The sequence below is a fragment of the Heterodontus francisci genome, chromosome 35 (genome assembly GCF_036365525.1).
Source record: "Heterodontus francisci isolate sHetFra1 chromosome 35, sHetFra1.hap1, whole genome shotgun sequence".
Taxonomy (NCBI): domain Eukaryota; kingdom Metazoa; phylum Chordata; class Chondrichthyes; order Heterodontiformes; family Heterodontidae; genus Heterodontus; species Heterodontus francisci.
In genome coordinates this window covers 57,694,021-57,713,450 of record NC_090405.1, presented here as the reverse complement: position 1 = coordinate 57,713,450, position 19,430 = coordinate 57,694,021, and the positions used below count along the sequence as shown (strand labels likewise).

At 44.5% G+C, this 19,430-nt stretch overlaps 1 protein-coding gene across 15 annotated transcripts in view; it reads right to left on the bottom strand.

The window, feature by feature from the left end:
• Window positions 1-19,430, bottom strand: part of LOC137350732 (leucine-rich repeat-containing protein 49) — a 422,174-nt gene that overhangs the window by 107,491 nt on the left and 295,253 nt on the right. For all 15 annotated transcript variants that reach the window (XR_010969477.1, XM_068015697.1, XM_068015702.1 and 12 more), the window contains one exon: window positions 16,171-16,260. Coding sequence is in view for 14 of the 15 variants with exons in the window: in XM_068015697.1 (XP_067871798.1) it covers window positions 16,171-16,260 (90 nt within the window). In the remaining variant the exon portion in view is untranslated. The remainder of the gene's footprint in view (window positions 1-16,170; window positions 16,261-19,430) is intronic.

Genomic DNA, 19,430 nt, shown 5'->3' with positions numbered 1-19,430 from the left:
TTAGGAAGGATATTATTGCCATAGAGGGCGTGCAACGAAGGTTCACCAGATTTGTTCCCGGGATGGTGGGACTGTCCTATGAAGAGAGATTGAGGAAACTGGGCCTGTATTCTCTAGAGTTTCAAAGAATGAGAGGTGATCTCATTGAAACCTACAAAATACTTAAAGGGATAGACAGGGTAGATGCAGCTAAGATGTTTCCCTGGATGGGGAGTCTAGAACCAGGGGACACAGTTTCAAAACAAGAGGGAAGCCACTTAGGACAGAGATGAGGAGAAATCTTTTTACTCACAGGGTTGTGAATCTTTGGAATTCTCTACCCCAGAGGTGCTGTGGAAGCTCAGGCATTGAGTATGTTTAAAGCAGAGATTGACAGATTTCGAAATACAAATGACATAAGGGATTATGGGGATAGTGTGGGAAAAAGGCACTGAAGTGGATGATCAGCCATGATCATATTGAATGGCGGGGCAGGCTCGATGGGCTGAATGGCCTACTCCTGCTCCTATGTTCCTATTACCCTCCCTATACCTCTCTGCCTTGCTTTCCTCCATTAAGATACTCCTTAAAAGCTACCTCTTTGACCAAGCCTCCTTATTTGGCTCGGTGTCATAATTTGTTTTATAATGCTCCTGTGAAATGTCTTGGGATCATTTGTTATGTTGAAGGCACCATATAAATATATATTTATATATATAAATATCAGAGGCTGGTGAGAATATAAGAAAGAGCAGAATGAACTGCAAGTGGGTGGTGGAATTTTGAACAAATTGCAGTTTATGTGGGTTGCAACATGGGAGGGGGGGGGGGGGGACTGGCATTCGCTACCAGGGTGCCCTTCAGGGGCCCCGAATTACCCCCAAAGGAGGGATACCCCTGACCCCGCTAGGAGTCTGGCAGGTTTTACCTGGCGGTGTGTCCCCATGGTGGCGGACCCCTCCGCCTTCTATTAAATTGAAGTGAAGGCAGTACGAGGCCCTTAAGTAGCCATTCTCTGTATTAAATTCCATCTGCCATTTGACTGTCCATTCTACGAGCCTAGCTATGTCCTGTTGCTGTCAATTGGTATCATCCTCACTGTCTGCTACACCTCCAAAGAACAAAGAACAAAGAAAATTACAGCACAGGAACAGGCCCTTCGGCCCTCCAAGCCTGCACCGATCCAGATCCTCTATCTAAACATGTCGCCTATTTTCTAAGGGTCTGTATCTCTTTGCTTCCTGCCCATTCATGTATCTGTCTAGATACATCTTAAAAGACGCTATCGTGCCCGCGTCTACCACCTCCGCTGGCAACGCGTTCCAGGCACCCACCACCCTCTGCGTAAAGAACTTTCCACGCATATCCCCCCTAAACTTTTCCCCTCTCACTTTGAACTCGTGACCCCTAGTAATTGAATCCCCCACTCTGGGAAAAAGCTTCTTGCTATCCACCCTGTCTATACCTCTCATGATTTTGTACACCTCAATCAGGTCCCCCCTCAACCTCCGTCTTTCTAATGAAAATAATCCTAATCTGCTCAACCTCTCTTCATAGCTAGCGCCCTCCATACCAGGCAACATCCTGGTGAACCTCCTCTGCACCCTCTCCAAAGCACCTACATCCTTTTGGTAATGTGGCGACCAGAACTGCACGCAGTATTCCAAATGTGGCCGAACCAAAGTCTTATACAACTGTAACATGACCTTCCAACCCTTGTACTCAATACCCCATCCGATGAAGGAAAGCATGCCGTATGCCTTCTTGACCACTCTATTGACCTGCGTTGCCACCTTCAGGGAACAGTGGACCTGAACACCCAAATCTCTCTGTACATCAATTTTCCCCAGGACTTTTCCATTTATTGTATAGTTCACTCTTGAATTGGATCTTCCAAAATGCATCACCTCGCATTTGCCCTGATTGAACTCCATCTGCCATTTCTCTGCCCAACTCTCCAATCTATCTATATTCTGCTGTATTCTCTGACAGTCCCCTTCACTATCTGCTACTCCACCAATCTTAGTGTCGTCTGCAAACTTGCTAATCAGTCCACCTATACTTTCCTCCAAATCATTTATGTATATCACAAACAACAGTGGTCCCAGCACGGATCCCTGTGGAACACCACTGGTCACACGTCTCCATTTTGAGAAACTCCCTTCCACTACTACTCTCGGTCTCCTGTTGCCCAGCCAGTTCTTTATCCATCTAGCTAGTACACCCTGGACCCCATGCGACTTCACTTTCTCCATGAACCGACCATGGGGAACCTTAGCAAACGCCTTACTGAAGTCCATGTAAATGACATCTACAGCCCTTCCCTCATCAATCAACTTTGTCACTTCCTCAAAGAATTCTATTAAGTTGGTAAGACATGACCTTCCCTGCACAAAACCATGTTGCCTATCACTGATAAGCCCATTTTCTTCCAAATGGGAATAGATCCTATCCCTCAGTATCTTCTCCAGCAGCTTCCCGACCACTGACGTCAGGCTCACCGAAATATAATTACCTGGATTATCCCTGCTACCCTTCTTAAACAAGAGGACAACATTAGCAATTCTCCACTCCTCCGGGACCTCACCCGTGTTTAAGGATGCTGCAAAGATATCTGTTAAGGCCCCAGCTATTTCCTCTCTCGCTTCCCTCAGTAACCTGGAATAGATCCCATCCGGACCTGGGGACTTGTCCACCTTAATGCCTTTTAGAATACCCAACACTTCCTCCCTCCTTATGCCGACTTGACCTGGAGTAATCAAACATCTGTCCCTAACCTCAACATCCGTCATGTCCCTCTCTTCAGTGAATACCGATGCAAAGTACTCGTTTAGAATCTCACCCATTTTCTCTGACTCCACGCATAATTTTCCTCCTTTGTCCTTGAGTGGGCCAATCCTTTCTCTAGTTACCCTCTTGCTCCTTATATATGAATAAAAGGCTTTGGGATTTTCCTTAACCCTGTTTGCTAAAGATATTTCATGACCCCTTTTAGCCCTCTTAATTCCTCGTTTCAGATTGGTCCTACATTCCCGATATTCTTTCAAAGCTTCGTCTTTCTTCAGCCTCCTAGACCTTATGTATGCTTCTTTTTTCCTCTTAGCTAGTCTCACAATTTCACCTGTCATCCATGGTTCCCTAATCTTGCCATTTCTATCCCTCATTTTCACAGGAACATGTCTCTCCTGCACGCTAATCAACCTCTCTTTAAAAGCCTCCCACATATCAAATGTGGATTTACCTTCAAAAAGCTGCTCCCAATCTACATTCCCCAGCTCCTGCCGAATTTTGGTATAGTTGGCCTTCCCCCAATTTAGCACTCTTCCTTTGGGACCACTGTCGTCTTTGTCCATGAGTATTCTAAAACTTACGGAATTGTGATCACTATTCCCAAAGTAGTCCCCTACTGAAACTTCAACCACCCGGCCGGGCTCATTCCCCAACACCAGGTCCAGTATGGCCCCTTCCCGAGTTGGACTATTTACATACTGCTCTAGAAAACCCTCCTGGATGCTCCTTACAAATTCTGCTCCATCTAGACCTCTAACACTAAGTGAATCCCAGTCAATGTTGGGAAAATTAAAATCTCCTATCACCACCACCCTGTTGCTCCTACATCTTTCCATAATCTGTTTACATATTTGTACCTCTATCTCACGCTCGCTGTTGGGAGGCCTGTAGTACAGCCCCAACATTGTTACCGCACCCTTCCTATTTCTGAGTTCTGCCCATATTGCCTCACTGCTCGAGTCCTCCATAGTGCCCTCCTTCAGCACAGCTGTGATATCCTCTTTGACCAGTACTGCAACTCTTCCACCCCTTTTATCTCCCTCTCTATCCCGCCGGAAGCATCGATATCCTGGGATATTTAGTTGCCAATCATGCCCTTCCCTCAACCAAGTCTCAGTAATAGCAATAACATCATACTCCCAGGTACTAATCCAGGCCCTAAGTTCATCTGCCTTACCTACTACACTTCTTGCATTAAAACAAATGCACCTCAGACCACCAGTCCCTTTGCGTTCATGAACTGCTCCCTGCCTACTCTTTCCCTTAGTCACGCTGACTTCATTATCTAGTTCCTTACAGGCTTTAGTTACTACCTCCTTACTGTCCACTGACCTCATTTGGTTCCCATCCCCCTGCCACATTAGTTTAAACCCTCCCCAACAGCGTTAGCAAAAGCACCCCCAAGGACTTTGGTTCCAGTCCGGCCCAGGTGTAGACCGTCCAATTTGTAATAGTCCCACCTCCCCCAGAACCGGTCCCAATGTCCCAAAAATCTGAACCCCTCCCTCCTGCACCATCTCTCAAGCCACGCATTCATCCTGACTATTCTTTCATTTCTACTCTGACTATCACGTGGCACTGGTAGCAATCCTGAGATTACTACCTCTGAGGTCCTACTTTTTAACTTGGCTCCTAACTCCCTAAATTCTGCTTGTAGGACCTCATCCCGTTTTTTATCTGTATCATTGGTGCCTATGTGCACAACGACAACTGGCTGTTCACCCTCCCCTTTCAGAATGTTCTGCAGCCAATCTGAGACATCCCTGACCCGTGCACCTGGGAGGCAACATACCATTCGGGAGTCTCGTTTTCGACCACAGAACCGCCTATCTACTCCCCTTACAATCGAATCCCCAATGACTATAGCCCTTCCACTCTTTTTCCCGCCCTTCCGAACAGCAGAGCCAGCCACGGCGCCATGAACCTGGCTACTGCTGCCTTCCCCTGGTGAGCCATCTCCCTCAACAGTATCCAAAACAGTATACCTGTTTTGGAGGGAGATGACCGCAGGGGACACCTGCGCTGCCTTCCTGCTCTTTCTCTGCCTTTTGGTCACCCATTCCCTTTCACCCTCAGCAATTCTAATCTGCGGTGTGACCAATTCGCTAAACGTGCTATCCACAACCTCCTCAGCATCGCGGATGCTCCAAAGTGAGTCCATCCGCAGCTCCAGAGCCGTCATGCGGTCTAGCAAGAGCTGCAGCTGGACACACTTCCTACACGTGAAGGAGTCAGGGACATCAGCCGTGTCCCTGAGCTCCCACATTGAGCAAGAGGAGCATAACACGGGTCTGAGATCTCCTGCCATTTTCAATCTTAAGCTTAAGTTAGTCTTAACTTAGATAAACGAAAAAGGAACGAAAAGTTTTTACCAATCACACGAAAAAAAAAGAAATAGAAAAAAAAAGAAATAGAAAAAGCCTTACCTTATCTGCACACCACCGAGTCCTTTTTTTTTGGTTAGAGGAGGAGGGCGGGTGGGAGACACGACAGGTGTAGTGTCTCGGGTTCAGCCGCTGCCCAAATATATAGGTCTTACTTACCCAGCTGCCACCTCGCTCTCCCTGTCGCCGCTGCAAGTTTGGCATCATTGGCAAATTTTGAAATGTTACTCTGTATTTCAATATCCAAGTCATTTTATGTATGAAGCAGTGGTCCCAGCACTGAATCTTGGGGACCACCACTGTCTACCACCCACCAGTCTGAAAAACAACCATTTACCACTACTCGCCATTTTCTGTCCTTAAGACAATTTTTTATCCAAGCTGACACTGACCCTCCTATTCCATGAGCCTCAATTTTGTTAACTGGTTTTTATCGTGGTACTTTGTCAAACACTTTCTTAAAATCCATCTAGACAACACCTATTGCTTTTCCTTCATCAACCTTCTCTGTTATTTCATTAAAAAATTCAATTAGATTCGTCAAGCATGATCTGTCTTTTACAAATCCATGCTGGCTCTCCTTAATTAACTCAAACCTCTCCAAATTCCTGTTGATTTTTTTCCCTGATTATTGTTTCTAAAACCTTACCTTGCACTGATGTTGAACTGACTGGGCTGTAGTTACTAGGAATGTCCTTGTTGTAATTTTGCTTTAACTGCTTGAGTACTAGTTAATATACCATTGAATATGTAAATAGTTTAGTCTACATCATCACAGGAAGTGATGCAAGCCAACATGTGATATAGTAGTTGGAACAGTGTTAGTCAACAGTCTGTACATGCATCTTAGAGCTCTCCTGTAATTCTATTATTTTGTAACAACCCTTCATTCAACTTACCATTCAGCCTTAGATTGTTTGGTATGTTTGTGCTGAGAACTCAATAACACAACAGTCCTTGCATATTTTCTTCAATAAGGGTGTCACATTTGCCACTCTCCAATCCTGTAGCACTCCTAGGGAAGATTGTGGCAAGTCTTCTGCTATCTCCACTCCCACTTCCTTTAGCAACCTGGGATGAGCCATCCGGACCAGGCAACTTATCCAATCTCAGCATAACCAGCCTTTCCAGTACATCCTTCCGAACAATTTTCACCCCATCCATTACCACCAACATCTCTGCTTCCACCGACATTTGTCAGCAACCTCTTCCATAGTAAACACTAGATGTACCTAGCCTGTACCTGAAACATCTCCTCCTCAAAGGTCACCCACTGTTCCATTACAATTTTTCTTGTCAATCTTTGGTTGCATTTTATCCTGGCTAGATTCCCCTCTCAACCCATTGAAGTTAGCCCTCTTCCAATTTAGAAATCCTATATTAGATGTTCCTTGCTCTTCCCTACTGCTAATCGAAACCTTATGATCACTCTTATCCAAGTGTTTCCCCACAGACACTTGGTCTACCTCATTTCCCAGCAGTAGATTCAGCAATGCCTCCTTTCTAGTTGGACCCAGAACATCCTAGTCAAGGAAGTTCTCCTGAACACATTTCAGAAATTTTCCCCCTCCTTGCCCTTTATTCTAACTTTCTCCCAATCGATATTTGGGTACTACAAGTCCCCCAAAATCACCACTCTATTGTCCTTGCACATCTTTGCAATGGCCACATAGCTGACCAAAAGGTCACGGAGCAAAGGCAAACAATATGTTAATGGTGTGTTGAAAGACAAAGCATTAGTACAGATTAGGTGTGAATACACTGAATATTGAACAGCAGCAAGTGCAAACCTGAAAAAAAACCTGAAAAAAACAGTGGGTAAGCAAACTGAACAAACTAAGATGAAATGAAATAAATGCAAAAAAAGATTGTAAAAAATGTAAAAAAGAATGTAAAAAAAAGGAAGAAAAAATAACTAAAAATGAAAGTAAAATGGGGGACTGTCATGCTCTGAAATTATTGAACTCAATGTTCAGTCCGGCAGGCTGTAGTGTGCCTAATCGGTAGATGAGATGCTGTTCCTCGAGCTTGCTTTGATGTTCACTGGAACACTGCAGCAATCCCAGGACAGAGATGTGAGCATGAGAGCAGGGGGGAGTGTTGAAATGGCAAGCAACCGGAAGCTCAGGGTCCTGCTTGCAGACTGAGCGGAGATGTTCCGCAAAGCGGTCACCCAGTCTGCGCTTGGTCTCCCCAATGTAGAGGAGACCACACTGTGAGCAGCGAATACAGTATACTACATTGAAAGAAGTACAAGTAAATCGCTGCATCACCTGAAAGGAGTGTTTGGGGCCTGGGATAGTGAGGAGAGAGGAGGTAAATGGGCAGGCATTACACCTCCTGCGATTGCAGGGGAAGGTGCCCTGGGACGGGGATGAGGTGGTGGGGGTAATGGAGGAGTGGACCAGGGTGTCGCGGAGGGAACGATCCCTTCGGAATGCTGACAGGGGAAGGGAGGGGAAGATGCGACTGGTAGTGGCATCACGCTGGAGGTGGCGAAAATGGCGGAGGATGATCCTTTGGATATGGAGGCTGGTGGGATGAAAAGTGAGGACAAGGGGAACCCTGTTACGGTTCTGGGAGGGAGGGGAAGGGGTGAGGGTAGAGGTGCGGGGAATGGGTCGGACACGGTTGAGGGCCCTGTCAACCACAGTGGGGGGAAATCCTCGGTTGAGGAAAAAGGAGGTCATATCAGAAGGACCGTCATGGAAGGTAGCATCATCAGAGCAGATGCGTCGGAGACAGAGAAACTGGGAGAATGGAATGGAGTCCTTACAGGAGGTAGGGTGTGAAGAAGTGTAGTCGAGGTAACTGTGGGAGTCGGTGGGCTTATAATGGATATTGGTAGATAACCTATCCCCAGAGATGGAGACAGAGAAGTCGAGGAAGGGAAGGGAAGTGTCAGAGATGGACCACGTAAAGGTGAGAGAAGGGTGGAAATTGGAAGCAAAGTTGATAAAGTTTTCTAGTTCGGGGCGGGAGCAAGAAACGGCACCGATACAGTCATCAATGTACCGGAAAAAGAGTTGGGGGAGGGGGCCTGAGTAGGACTGGAACAAAGAATGCTCGACATATCCCACAAAAAGACAGGCATAACTAGGACCCATGCGGGTACCCATAGCGACACCTTTTACTTGAAGGAAGTGCGTGGAGTTGAAGGAGAAGTTGTTCAATGTGAGAACAAGTTCAGCCAGGCGGAGGAGGGTGGTGGTGGTTGGGGACTGGTTGGGCCTCTGTTCCAGGAAGAAGCGGAGAGCCCTCAAACCATCCTGGTGGGGGATGGAGGTGTAGAGCGATTGGACGTCCATAGTGAAGAGGAGGCGGTTGGGACCAGGAAACTGGAAATTGTCAAAATGACGTAGGGCGTCAGAAGAGTCACGGATGTAGGTGGGAAGAGACTGGACCAGCGGAGAAAAGATAGAGTCTAGATAGGAAGAAATAAGTTCAGTGGGGCAGGAACAGGCTGACACAATGGGTCTGCCGGGACAGTCCCGTTTGTGGATTTTGGGAAGGAGGTAGAAGGGGCTGTCCGGGGTTGTGGGACTATGAGGTTGGAAGCCGTGGAGGGAAGATCTCCAGAAGAGATGAGGTCAGTGACAGTCCTTTGGACGGTGGCTTGATGTTCGGTGGTGGGGTCATGGTCCAGAGGGAGATAGGAAGAGGTGTCTGTGAGTTGGCGTTGAGCTTCTGCAAGGTAGAGGTCGGTACGCCATACAACAACACCCTTGTCTGCAGGTTTGATGACCATGTCGGGGTTAGACCTGAGAGAACGGAGTGCCTCAAGTTCAGAGGAGGACAGGTTAGAGTGAGTGAGGGGGGCAGAGAAATTGAGACGACCAATGTCTCGCCGACAGTTTTCAATGAAGAGATCAAGAGCGGGTAAGAGGCCAGGGGGAGGGGTCCAGGTAGAGGGAGAATGCTGGAGGCGGGTGAATGGTTCTGCTGGTCGGGGGGAGGACTCCTGGTCGAAGAAGTGAGCCCGGAGGCGGAGGCGACGGAAGAAGAGCTCAACGTCATGCCGAGCGCAAAATTCATTGAGGTGGGGGCGTAAGGGGATAAAACTGAGACCTTTGCTGAGTACAGAACGCTCAGCATCAGAGAGGGGGAGGTCAGAGGGTATAGTGAATACACGGCAAGGGGTCAGATCAGAAGGGGTGGGGTCAGAGGGAAGTGAAGCGGAAGGAGGATCTGGAGGGGCATTAGTCCCCATCAGCTGCTGGAGCTTGCGTTCCTTAACACCTGAAAGGAAGAAAAAAAGTTTTTTGTTAATGCGTCGGATGAGACGTAAGATGAGATGAAACTGCGTAGTAGAACAGCTTTGAGATAAGGTGAGATGGTGCTGCTGGAGAGAGAGGTCCAGTGTGTGCATGTGGCGGCGCATAGCACTGAGTGTGGATCTCAGGATGCGGCGAGAGTAGCAGTCCGAGGAACGTTGTATTTCTCGGAGATACCTGTGATCCTGGGTGGTTTCAAAGCATGATGGGTGAAACTGCAGTTGGAATCCACGTGGAATAAGTCGGAGCCGGAGACAGTCACTGAGAAAGGAGATGTCACTATCCCAGGCCCCAAACACTCCTTTCAGGTGAAGCAGCGATTTACTTGTACTTCTTTCAATGTAGTATACTGTATTCGCTGCTCACAGTGTGGTCTCCTCTACATTGGGGAGACCAAGCGCAGACTGGGTGACCGCTTTGCGGAACATCTCCGCTCAGTCTGCAAGCAGGACCCTGAGCTTCCGGTTGCTTGCCATTTCAACACTCCCCCCTGCTCTCATGCTCACATCTCTGTCCTGGGATTGCTGCAGTGTTCCAGTGAACATCAACGCAAGCTCGAGGAACAGCATCTCATTTACCGATTAGGCACACTACAGCCTACCGGATTGAACATTGAGTTCAATAATTTCAGAGCATGACTGGCCCCCTTTTTTTAGTTTTACCTTTTTTTTAAATTTCACTTTGTATTTTTTTTATTTCATTTTATTTTAGTTTGTTTCATCATTACACTTTTTTTTACCATGTGCCTGCCCATTTTTTTTCATGTTTTGCTTTTGGCTAGGGCTTTCATTATTCTGTCATTTAATACCCTCTCTGCACTAACGCTTTGTATTTCACCACACCATTAATATACTCTTTGACAAGGGGGTTATGGGACAAAGGCAAAGACAGTTATTCTCTGTGACCCTCTGTCCTATCAACACCTTCCCATTTGTTCTCTTTTGCACCATCCCCACTTTACTTGCTTAAAACCTATTACATTTCTAACCTTTGCCAGTTCTGATCTGGTCACTGACCTGAAACATTAACTTTGCTTCTCTCTCCACAGCTGCTGCCAGACCTGCTGAGTATTTCCAGCATTTCTTGGTTTTATTTCAGATTTCCAGCATCTGCAGTATTTCACTTTTATTTTAGAGGACTGAACTATGTTTACTAGACCATGAGGTTGTGGATGCAGAGAAACAGGCGATAAAAAACAAAGGTCTGAGCAGCATCAATACCTTTGATTCATCAAAGCTATGGGAAACATTAGTAAGTCGGCTTAGAATTAAAGTTAATTGCAGAGCACACCACCTGAAACTCATGAGGTATAGACAGAAAGCCTACAAGAGCTTGGTCAACATTGTTAACCGATGCAGAAAGAAAGCAAGAGAATGCGACTTCTCTGATACTGAATTAATTATGAAGCTGGTAATTGCCTCCACTCCTATCGAGGCCTTCCAGAAAGACCTCTTGGAAAAGATGAAGGGACATGGTGTGGAGGGTATGCTACAGGACAGACACAGATACAAGGCAATTATCGCAGGGAGATAGTGTTTGCATGCCTTAGGGTCCGAAATGCCTGTCAGTTCAAAATCCAAGACACCTAGGCAGAACAAGGTGTGCAGTAACTGTGGGTTCTCCCACCAACCACTTGGATGCCTGGCATACGCAGACATGTGCAAGGCGACTTAGAGGGCACTGGGCCAAACGTCACAGAAGGTTCAGCAGTAGGGACGCAGGGAGAAGCCAGTGCTCAAACCGCAGAAGTATGACACCCAGAGGCGAAGGAAGGCGAGACATTTCCAGGCATTGTAAAAAGCATAGACCCATCCATGAAATGGGGGAAACGCTTGCCCAAAATGGATGAGGTTGATTGAGATAAAGACACTACAAGTGAACAGCTGTTTCTTATGATCACCCTAGCGGAACAGGTCTATTCCGTTAACAAAGTAGAAGCTTTTGCAATACTCCAGATCATCTGCCCCTAATAAGACTGGACGGCATTGACTGAGAGTGAAGACTGACACTGGTGCTGGTGCTAGTGCCAACACTCTACCTTTCCGCATCCTCAAGAACATGTACAACAAGGCATGGAAGTCTGAGGTCCAATCCACAGGGGTGAAGCTTACGGCATACAATGGCTTGACAGTAAAGTACCTAGATTTCCTAAACGTGGAATGCAGGTAAAGAGTTAACATGGTCTACTCAGATATTCTACATAGAGGATGTATGAAGACCAGCAAGTAGCAGGGCTGCCAGTGTGCAACAAACTTAACATGGTCACCATCCATGAGCTGACCCAGTCAGAAGACCATAGCAGTCAAAATAGGATTTTGGATCGGTGCAAGACCTCCAGAGATTGTACCCAGATCGGTTTGACAGAATTGCGAATTTCCACTGTGACGCAGTCCTATACCTTAAAGAACATGCAACACACTGGGAAAATGCAGCTTGCATATTCAAGAAAAGTTGAAAATAGAATTGGATGGATTGGAAAAGCAAGGCATCATTCAACAAGTGCCACATTACATGGACTGGTGCAGTTCCGTCACTACTGCAATCAAGAAGAATGGTTCAAATCGACTATGTTTAGACCCAAAAAGGCTAAACAAAGTCTTAAAGAGATGTCCTCAAAGATACCAACACTATAAGAGTTAAACCCAATGTTTGCTGGAGTGAAATACCTTTCCAAATTAGACACAAATAATGGATATTGTTACTACACTTGTCAAGAGAGTCGCAAGAGCTAACAATGTTGAGAACTCCTGTTAGCAGGTACTGTTTCCACCATTTAACATTTGGGCTGTTGGTCAGCCAGGCTATATTTCAACAGCATTTGGACCGGATGACAGAATGAGCCCCAGGCTGAGTGTGTATTGAAGGCGGCATTGCCGTAGTAGGATGTACAGAGGAAGAGCATGACAGAAACAGCCATTCGCAAAGGTTTCATTTTCAACAGCAAAAAGTGCTCCATTAAAGCTGATCATATAATTTCTGTGGTGCCATTTACTCAAGTTCAGGCATCCGCCCAGATCCTGGGAAGATCAAAGACATCCAGTCAATGCCAACGCTGCAGGACAAAGAAGACCTACAAAGATGTCTAGGTCTATTCAACTTCCTTGCTGCATACATACCAAGCTTCTCAGAGAAGGTTTCTACAATAAGAGAATTGCTGAAGAAAGATACGCCATTCTTATGTCAGGATGATTACCAACATGTTGAAACAAGCACTGTCAGCTGAGTTACGTCTTCAATACTATGACCCTTGAACAACGACATTCGAAGTGGACGTATCGCAGAAAGGTCTCGGTGCATGTCTTCTTCAAGAAGGCAAGCCTGTCACATTTGGTTCAAAGAATTCATTTCGAAGAATGAGAGATGCTCTTATTGAAGCATACAAAATTCTTATAGGGCTTGACAAGGTTGATGCAGGAAGGATGTTTCCTCTGGCTGGGGTCTAAACCAGGGGACAAAGTCTCAAAATAAGAGATAGGCCATTTAGGACTGAAATGAGGAGGAATTTCTTAACTCAGAGGGTGGTGCATCTGTGGAATTCTCTACCCTACAGACAGAGATTTCTAGATATTAAAGATATCAAGGGATATGAGGATAGTGTGGGAAAATGGCATTGAGGTAGAAGATCAGCCAAATTTCTAGTTGAATGGCAAAGCAGTCTTGAGGGGCCGAATAGTCAACTCCTGCTCCTATTTCCTTCGTTCCTGTGTTCCTAAAGAGTCTATTGCCAGCACAAGCAAGTTACTCTAATTTCGAACGAGAAACTCTTGCTCTTGTCTTCGGGATTACCAGGTTGCACACATTCTTATTTGGAAAAGAGCTCATGGTCGAGACAGATCATAAGCTGTTGGAGATGATCTGGAAAAAACTGCTCATGAGTGCACCGCCTTGACTCCAGAGGCTACTCATCAAGGTTCAGGGCTACAACTGTGATGTCAGATCCAAACCCTGTAGTCAGATGATCTATCGGACACCCTAAATAGACTGCCCAATCCTGGGAAGGTGTGAGAAATGCCATTTAACTTACAGATGGAGCAAGTGTGTACAAGCTTAGAGGATGTCTACAATGTAGATCTTGTGCTTCAGTCAAAACAAAAGAGAGGAACTCCAGAAGGAAACTTCTCAAGACCCAAACTCCGAGCTCTATGGCAAATTGTCACAGAGAGTTGGCCTGAGAACATTCAGGAGATTCCTATGAATCTAAGAACGTATTGGCCAATGGAGTACTATTCAAAGTACTCATACCAGCAACACTTCAGCCTGACAAGGGCACAAGGCAATAGAAAGAATGAGAGGACTCGCCCGCAGGTCAGTTTTCCGGCCTGGCATCAACATCAAGGATATTGAGCAGATGGTGAGATCGTGTGATGCATGTCAGGAACACCAGACTAGTCAACAAAAAGAGCCTCTCCAACTACATGACATACCATCATCACCATAGATCAAGATAGCAATAGATCTGTGCTCTGTGGGCAGAGAAGACTATCTTCGAGTGACTATCACCCCAAATTTCGTATTGTGCAGAAGCTTCGAGACACGTTGAGTTCAGCAGTGGCAAACACTGCTAGTGCCGTCTTTAGTCTTTTTGGTGCCTCGGTAGAAGTGGTGTCTGACAACGGCCCACAATACACCAGAACACCGTTCCAGGATATGTGTGAACAATGGTCCATCAACCATGTTACATCATCACCCATATAGCCTCGTTCCAATGGGATGGCTGAACATATGGTGAGGACAGTCAAATCAAAAAGTGTTCAGAAAAGGAGCAAGATATCCAAGTTGCATTATTGCATCTTCGCGCAATGACTTTAGATTCCGGAGTGCCATCACCTGCTGAGATTATGTTTGGTCGACCGATGAGAACCACGTTACCAAGTTATCATCTCACCAAGTTGTCCTTGATCACAGACCGATTATGTTCGAAATGAGATAAAATGAAAGATGCAATGTACATGCGGGACCAGAATTACCGCCAATATACATTGGCCCTAAGGTGAGGGTCCTTCACTTGCAAGAAGAAACATGGATCCGAGTAGAGGTGTCCCAGGTGTGCTAAGAATCACATTCGTATGAGGTGGCACCAAATGGTGCGGTTCACCAAAGGAACCAATCTCACCTCGGGGTCTCTCTGCTAGCCATACACAAGGGACCAACCAGCATCGCCTACGCGTTCCCGCATACGTTTTGAAGCCGAAGAGACAACAAACAACACGCCAACAACTGAGGACAATCCTCCCAAACTCACTTTTCAGGAGGAGAGGATGGACATATGACACCCATATGTCACTGTTACAAGGTCTGGTCGAGTCAGCCGATAACCAGTATGGTTCCAAGCATAGACAACACCTTGAAGAGGAGTGTTCCAAATGTTCTTGTTACAGTTGAATGTTTTATGTAAATCGTGTTATAGTTGTCAAATTTCTTATTTCTCGTAAGGATTGCTTATTCATGTACATATTATTATATTATATGGGGTTGTCATTTAAGGGAAGAGGGATATTGTGAAAGTGTATTTGTTAGTATGTTAAATATAATCATTTAAATATATGTTTATTCTAATCTGTGTGTCATTACAGGAAGTGATGCAATAGCACATGATTCAGTTCTTTTGCACAGTTAACATGTGTAAGCTGAAGCAACAGCAAGTCTCCATTAGAGCTTTACATTCTAAACCTTCATGCCTGCCCTTCAGTTTCATTTGTATTAGTCTAGAAAGAAAAAATGTAACACTATGCTGTTAGTCTCGTTGTAAACACTCTTGAAAAAGTTACACCTTAATGAAGTGTAACTGGGCTTTTAACAGTGTACTACCTTCCTAATTACTGCTAAACATACTCAAAGGGGCTGAAAAGTTAATTTTATACCTGTAGAATGTTAAATTTCTCCATACTGATAAAAAGTTCCACATATTTTTAATACACATAAAAAATTATTTTTAAAGTTTATCTTTATTTTAGCTTCTACCTTAATGCAGTCATCATCTGAAAATTTAAATTAGAAATGAAGGGTTTCAGTGGTTTTAACTCCCTGGTTTGCTGTGTGTGTGAATACTTCAATGTGATTGGCTCCTTACCGGCTTGCTGAAATCACTGCTACTGCATGCAAAGACTTTCGTTTGATTTGGGATCAGATTTAAACTGCCATCAGGAGAGAGGAAAACCATGTCACAGAGATTGCTAGATCTTTGTGGATAACTTTCTTTGAGGTCAGCAGCAAGCGCCCTTGCTTCGCCGCTGATCACAAAATCCGGACCAAAATGTCACACTGGGTTGATAGAAGCTGTTGAAGCTGGAAATGTGAAATAGGAAGACATAAAGGAGCAGAGAAAATAATTCAAATCGACAGGTGAATAACTTAGAATGAAGGCAAAATTTTAACAGACAGCTTAAAACAAAATGTTTATTTCTAGTGTGGTAACAAATAAAACCATGGTTATATGAGTTGACAAAAAGAGAAACCCTGCGACAGTAAACACATTGACCTTGAGGCAGTTGAACAGTTTTTAGGTTTGGGAAGCTGGTTGAGAGTGTGCTTACTGTATGTTTCAGGTGGTACACTGGGTGTTGCTGTGTTGTGCATCTAGAGCGAATCAGACTGAACATATGAATATCACTGAATAGTTGTGAGTCACCATGAACAATGCTAACATAGAAAAGAAACTATAGATTGGACTCTTCAACCTTTACGAAGCATAGAACCAGAAGATAATAAGAATTACTTCCATGCAAATCAAAATAAGATGTTACCTCATGCTATTGGACTTTTCGGATTTTGTAAAGTCTTGTTTGTTGTTTTCTGCTGCTTCATTTTCAATGCACCTATTAGAACTCAATTGGCTGTAAAGAGATATGATAAAATACAGTTCAGCACATAGCACTTTCAACATTAAAAGTTTTATATAAAAGTAATGAAAATTTGTTCTGTTTAGAAGAGTAATCCAATCTCCACGATCTATCAACAAGTATTTAATGTACCACATGCATGTCGGCTAATGATTTCTTTTAGGTAATCAGGCCTTCTCTGAAGTTAAGTTCTCCTGTACCACAATTATGCAAACATTCAGAACTATTTACAATCAATTCAGGTTGCTTAATTTCTACAGCTCCCAACAGAGATGCTTTTGGATGTTTTTTTTATTTATTCATGGGATGTGGGCATCACAGGCAAACCAACATTTATTGCCCATCCCTAATTGCCCTAAGGTGGTGGTGGGTCATCTTCTTTGGCAACTGAGGGGCTTGCTGAGCCATTTCAGGCAGTTAAGATTTAACAACATTGCTGTGGGTCACATTTAGGCCAGACTGGGTAAGGATGGCAGACATCCTTTGCTAAAGGACATTAGTGAACCAGATGAGTTTTTGCAATAGTCCAGTGGTCATATGGTTACCAATGCTGATACTAGCTTTTTATTCCAGATTTATTTAATTGACTGAATTTAAATTCCCTAGCTGCCAGGGTGGAATCTGAACTCTTGTCTCTGGATCCCTAGTCCAGTAACATAACCACGATGCTACCATTTGGGTAGGCCAATGAATTGGCCACTTTTTATTTAGTACTGTAGCATTAGGCACACTACCCCCATAGGCTGCCCTGATCCAGATGACATTGAACATAATCCAGATGTGATGAGTGTCGATCCCCTGGGCACTGTTCTGGGACCTCAGCTTTTCACCATAGAGTAATAACTTGCATTTAGAATTAGAGAGTTGCATATCCAAGCATCTGAGAAAGACAAATTGGAATATCTTAATACTGAGAGACTAGGAGATAATGGGATATAGGTGTTTATACACACAAATTACTAAAAGCCAGTGTACAGTTAAAAAATGTCATCAAACAGTCTAATGGAATGTTACCCTTTATCTCAGGGAGGTTGAAGTTCAAAATTGAGGAAGTGATGCATTAGTGGTACAAAGCCTTGGTCAGACCTTATCTAGAGTACTGCAATACTACAAAACTTCAGTTTTGGTCACAGGGAAGATATACTGGCCTTGGAAAGGACACAGCACAGATGTAACAGAATGATAGCAGAACTTGTATTAAGAGGATAGGATGCATGAACTTGTACTCCTTTGACTTTTAAAGATTGAGAGGTGATCTAATTTAGGTATTTAAAATGATTGTATTCTGACATAAGGTTATCGACCTAAAATAAAGTTGCAGCATTTTCTATTTTTATTTAAAATGATTAACGGATTCAATTGTGTAGATACAGAGAAACTATTTCATCAGGTGGGAGAAAATATGAGGGCATTTATAAAATTATCACTAGACCAATTTAGGAGTGAAATCAGGAAGCACTTTTCACACAAAGGGTAGTGGAAATATGGAAAACTGTCCCCAAAACACCATGGATGCTTGGGATCAACTGAAGTTTCAAGATAAACATCGATAGATTTTGTTGGATAAGGGTATCAAGGGGCAGACAAATGGAGTTGAGATACAGATCATTCATAATCCAACTGGAGTTTGCAATTCTCCCTGTGCCCATGTGGGTTTCCGCTGGGTGCTCCGGTTTCCTCCCACAGCCAAAGACTTGCAGGTTGATAGGTAAATTGGCCATTGTAAATTGCCCCTAGTGTAGGTAGGTGGTAGGAGAATGGTGGGGATGTGGTAGAGAATATGGGGTTAATGTAGGATTAGTATAAATGGGTCAGCACAGACTCGGCCAAAGGGCCTGTTTCAGTGCTGTATCTCTAAATAAAAAAAAATAAATTGCACAACAAGCTCAAAGGGCTGAATGGTCTCATCCTGTTCCTATAGAGTCATTTATGGCACAGAAGGAGGCCATTTTGCCCATCGAATCCATGCTGGCTCTCCACAGAGCAATCCAGTCAGTCCTACTCCCCAGCTTGATCCCCGTAGCCCTGCAAGTTTATTTCCTTCGAGTGGCCATCCAATTTCCTTTTCAAATCATTGGCTCCACTTCTACCGCCCTTGTGGGCAGCGAGTTCCAGGTCATTACCACCTGCTGCGTAAAAAAGTTCTTTCTTATATTCACCCTGCATTTCATGCCCAAAATCTTCAATCTGTGTCCCCTAGTCCTTGTATCATTAGTTAATGGGAACAGTTTTTCCTTGTCTAACTTATCTAAGCTTGTCATAATCTTGTACATCTCTATGAAATCTCCCCTCAATCTCTTTCGCTCTGAGGAGAGCAACGCCAGCTTACCAAACTAACCTTGTAACAAAAATCCCCCACACTTGGAACCATTCTGGTAAATCTCCTTTGCACCCTCTCAAGGGCCCTCACAGCCTTCCTAAAGTGTCGGGACCAGAAAAGGACACAACACTCCAGTTGGGGCCCAAGCAGAGCTTTATAAAGGTTCAGAATAACTTACCTGCTTTTGTATTCAATGCCCCTATTTATGAAGCCCAAGATCCCATATGCTTTACTAACCACTCTCTTAATATGTCCTGACACCTTCAAAGATTGATGCACATGCACCCCCAAGTCCTTCTGTTCCTGTACACTCTTTAGAACGGTGCCATCAAGTCTCTGTCTATTCCTTCTGCCAAAATGCATCACCTCACACTTGTCAGTCTTAAATTCCGTCTGCCACCTGTCTGCCCATTCTGATAGCCTTTCTATGTCCTGTTCCAGATGGTTCATATCATCCTCACAGTTTGCCATACCTCCGGGTTTGGTGTCATCGGCAAACTTTGAGATTCTCCTCTGTATTCCAAGATCCAAGTCATTTATATACAGCAAAAAATACAGTGGTCCCAGCACTGACCCTTGGGGAACATGACTGAATACTATCCTCCAGTCTGAAAAAACAACCATTTACAACGACTTGCTGTTTTCTGTCCTTAAGCCAATTTTTTATCCAATTGGCCACTGACCCTCCTAGTCCATGAGCTTCAATTTTGTTAACCCACCTTTTACATGGTACCTTATCAAATGCTTTCTTAAAATCCATAGAAACAACATCCACCACATTCCCTTCATCAACCTTCTCTGTTACTTCATCAAAAAATTCGATTACATGATTCAAGTATGATCT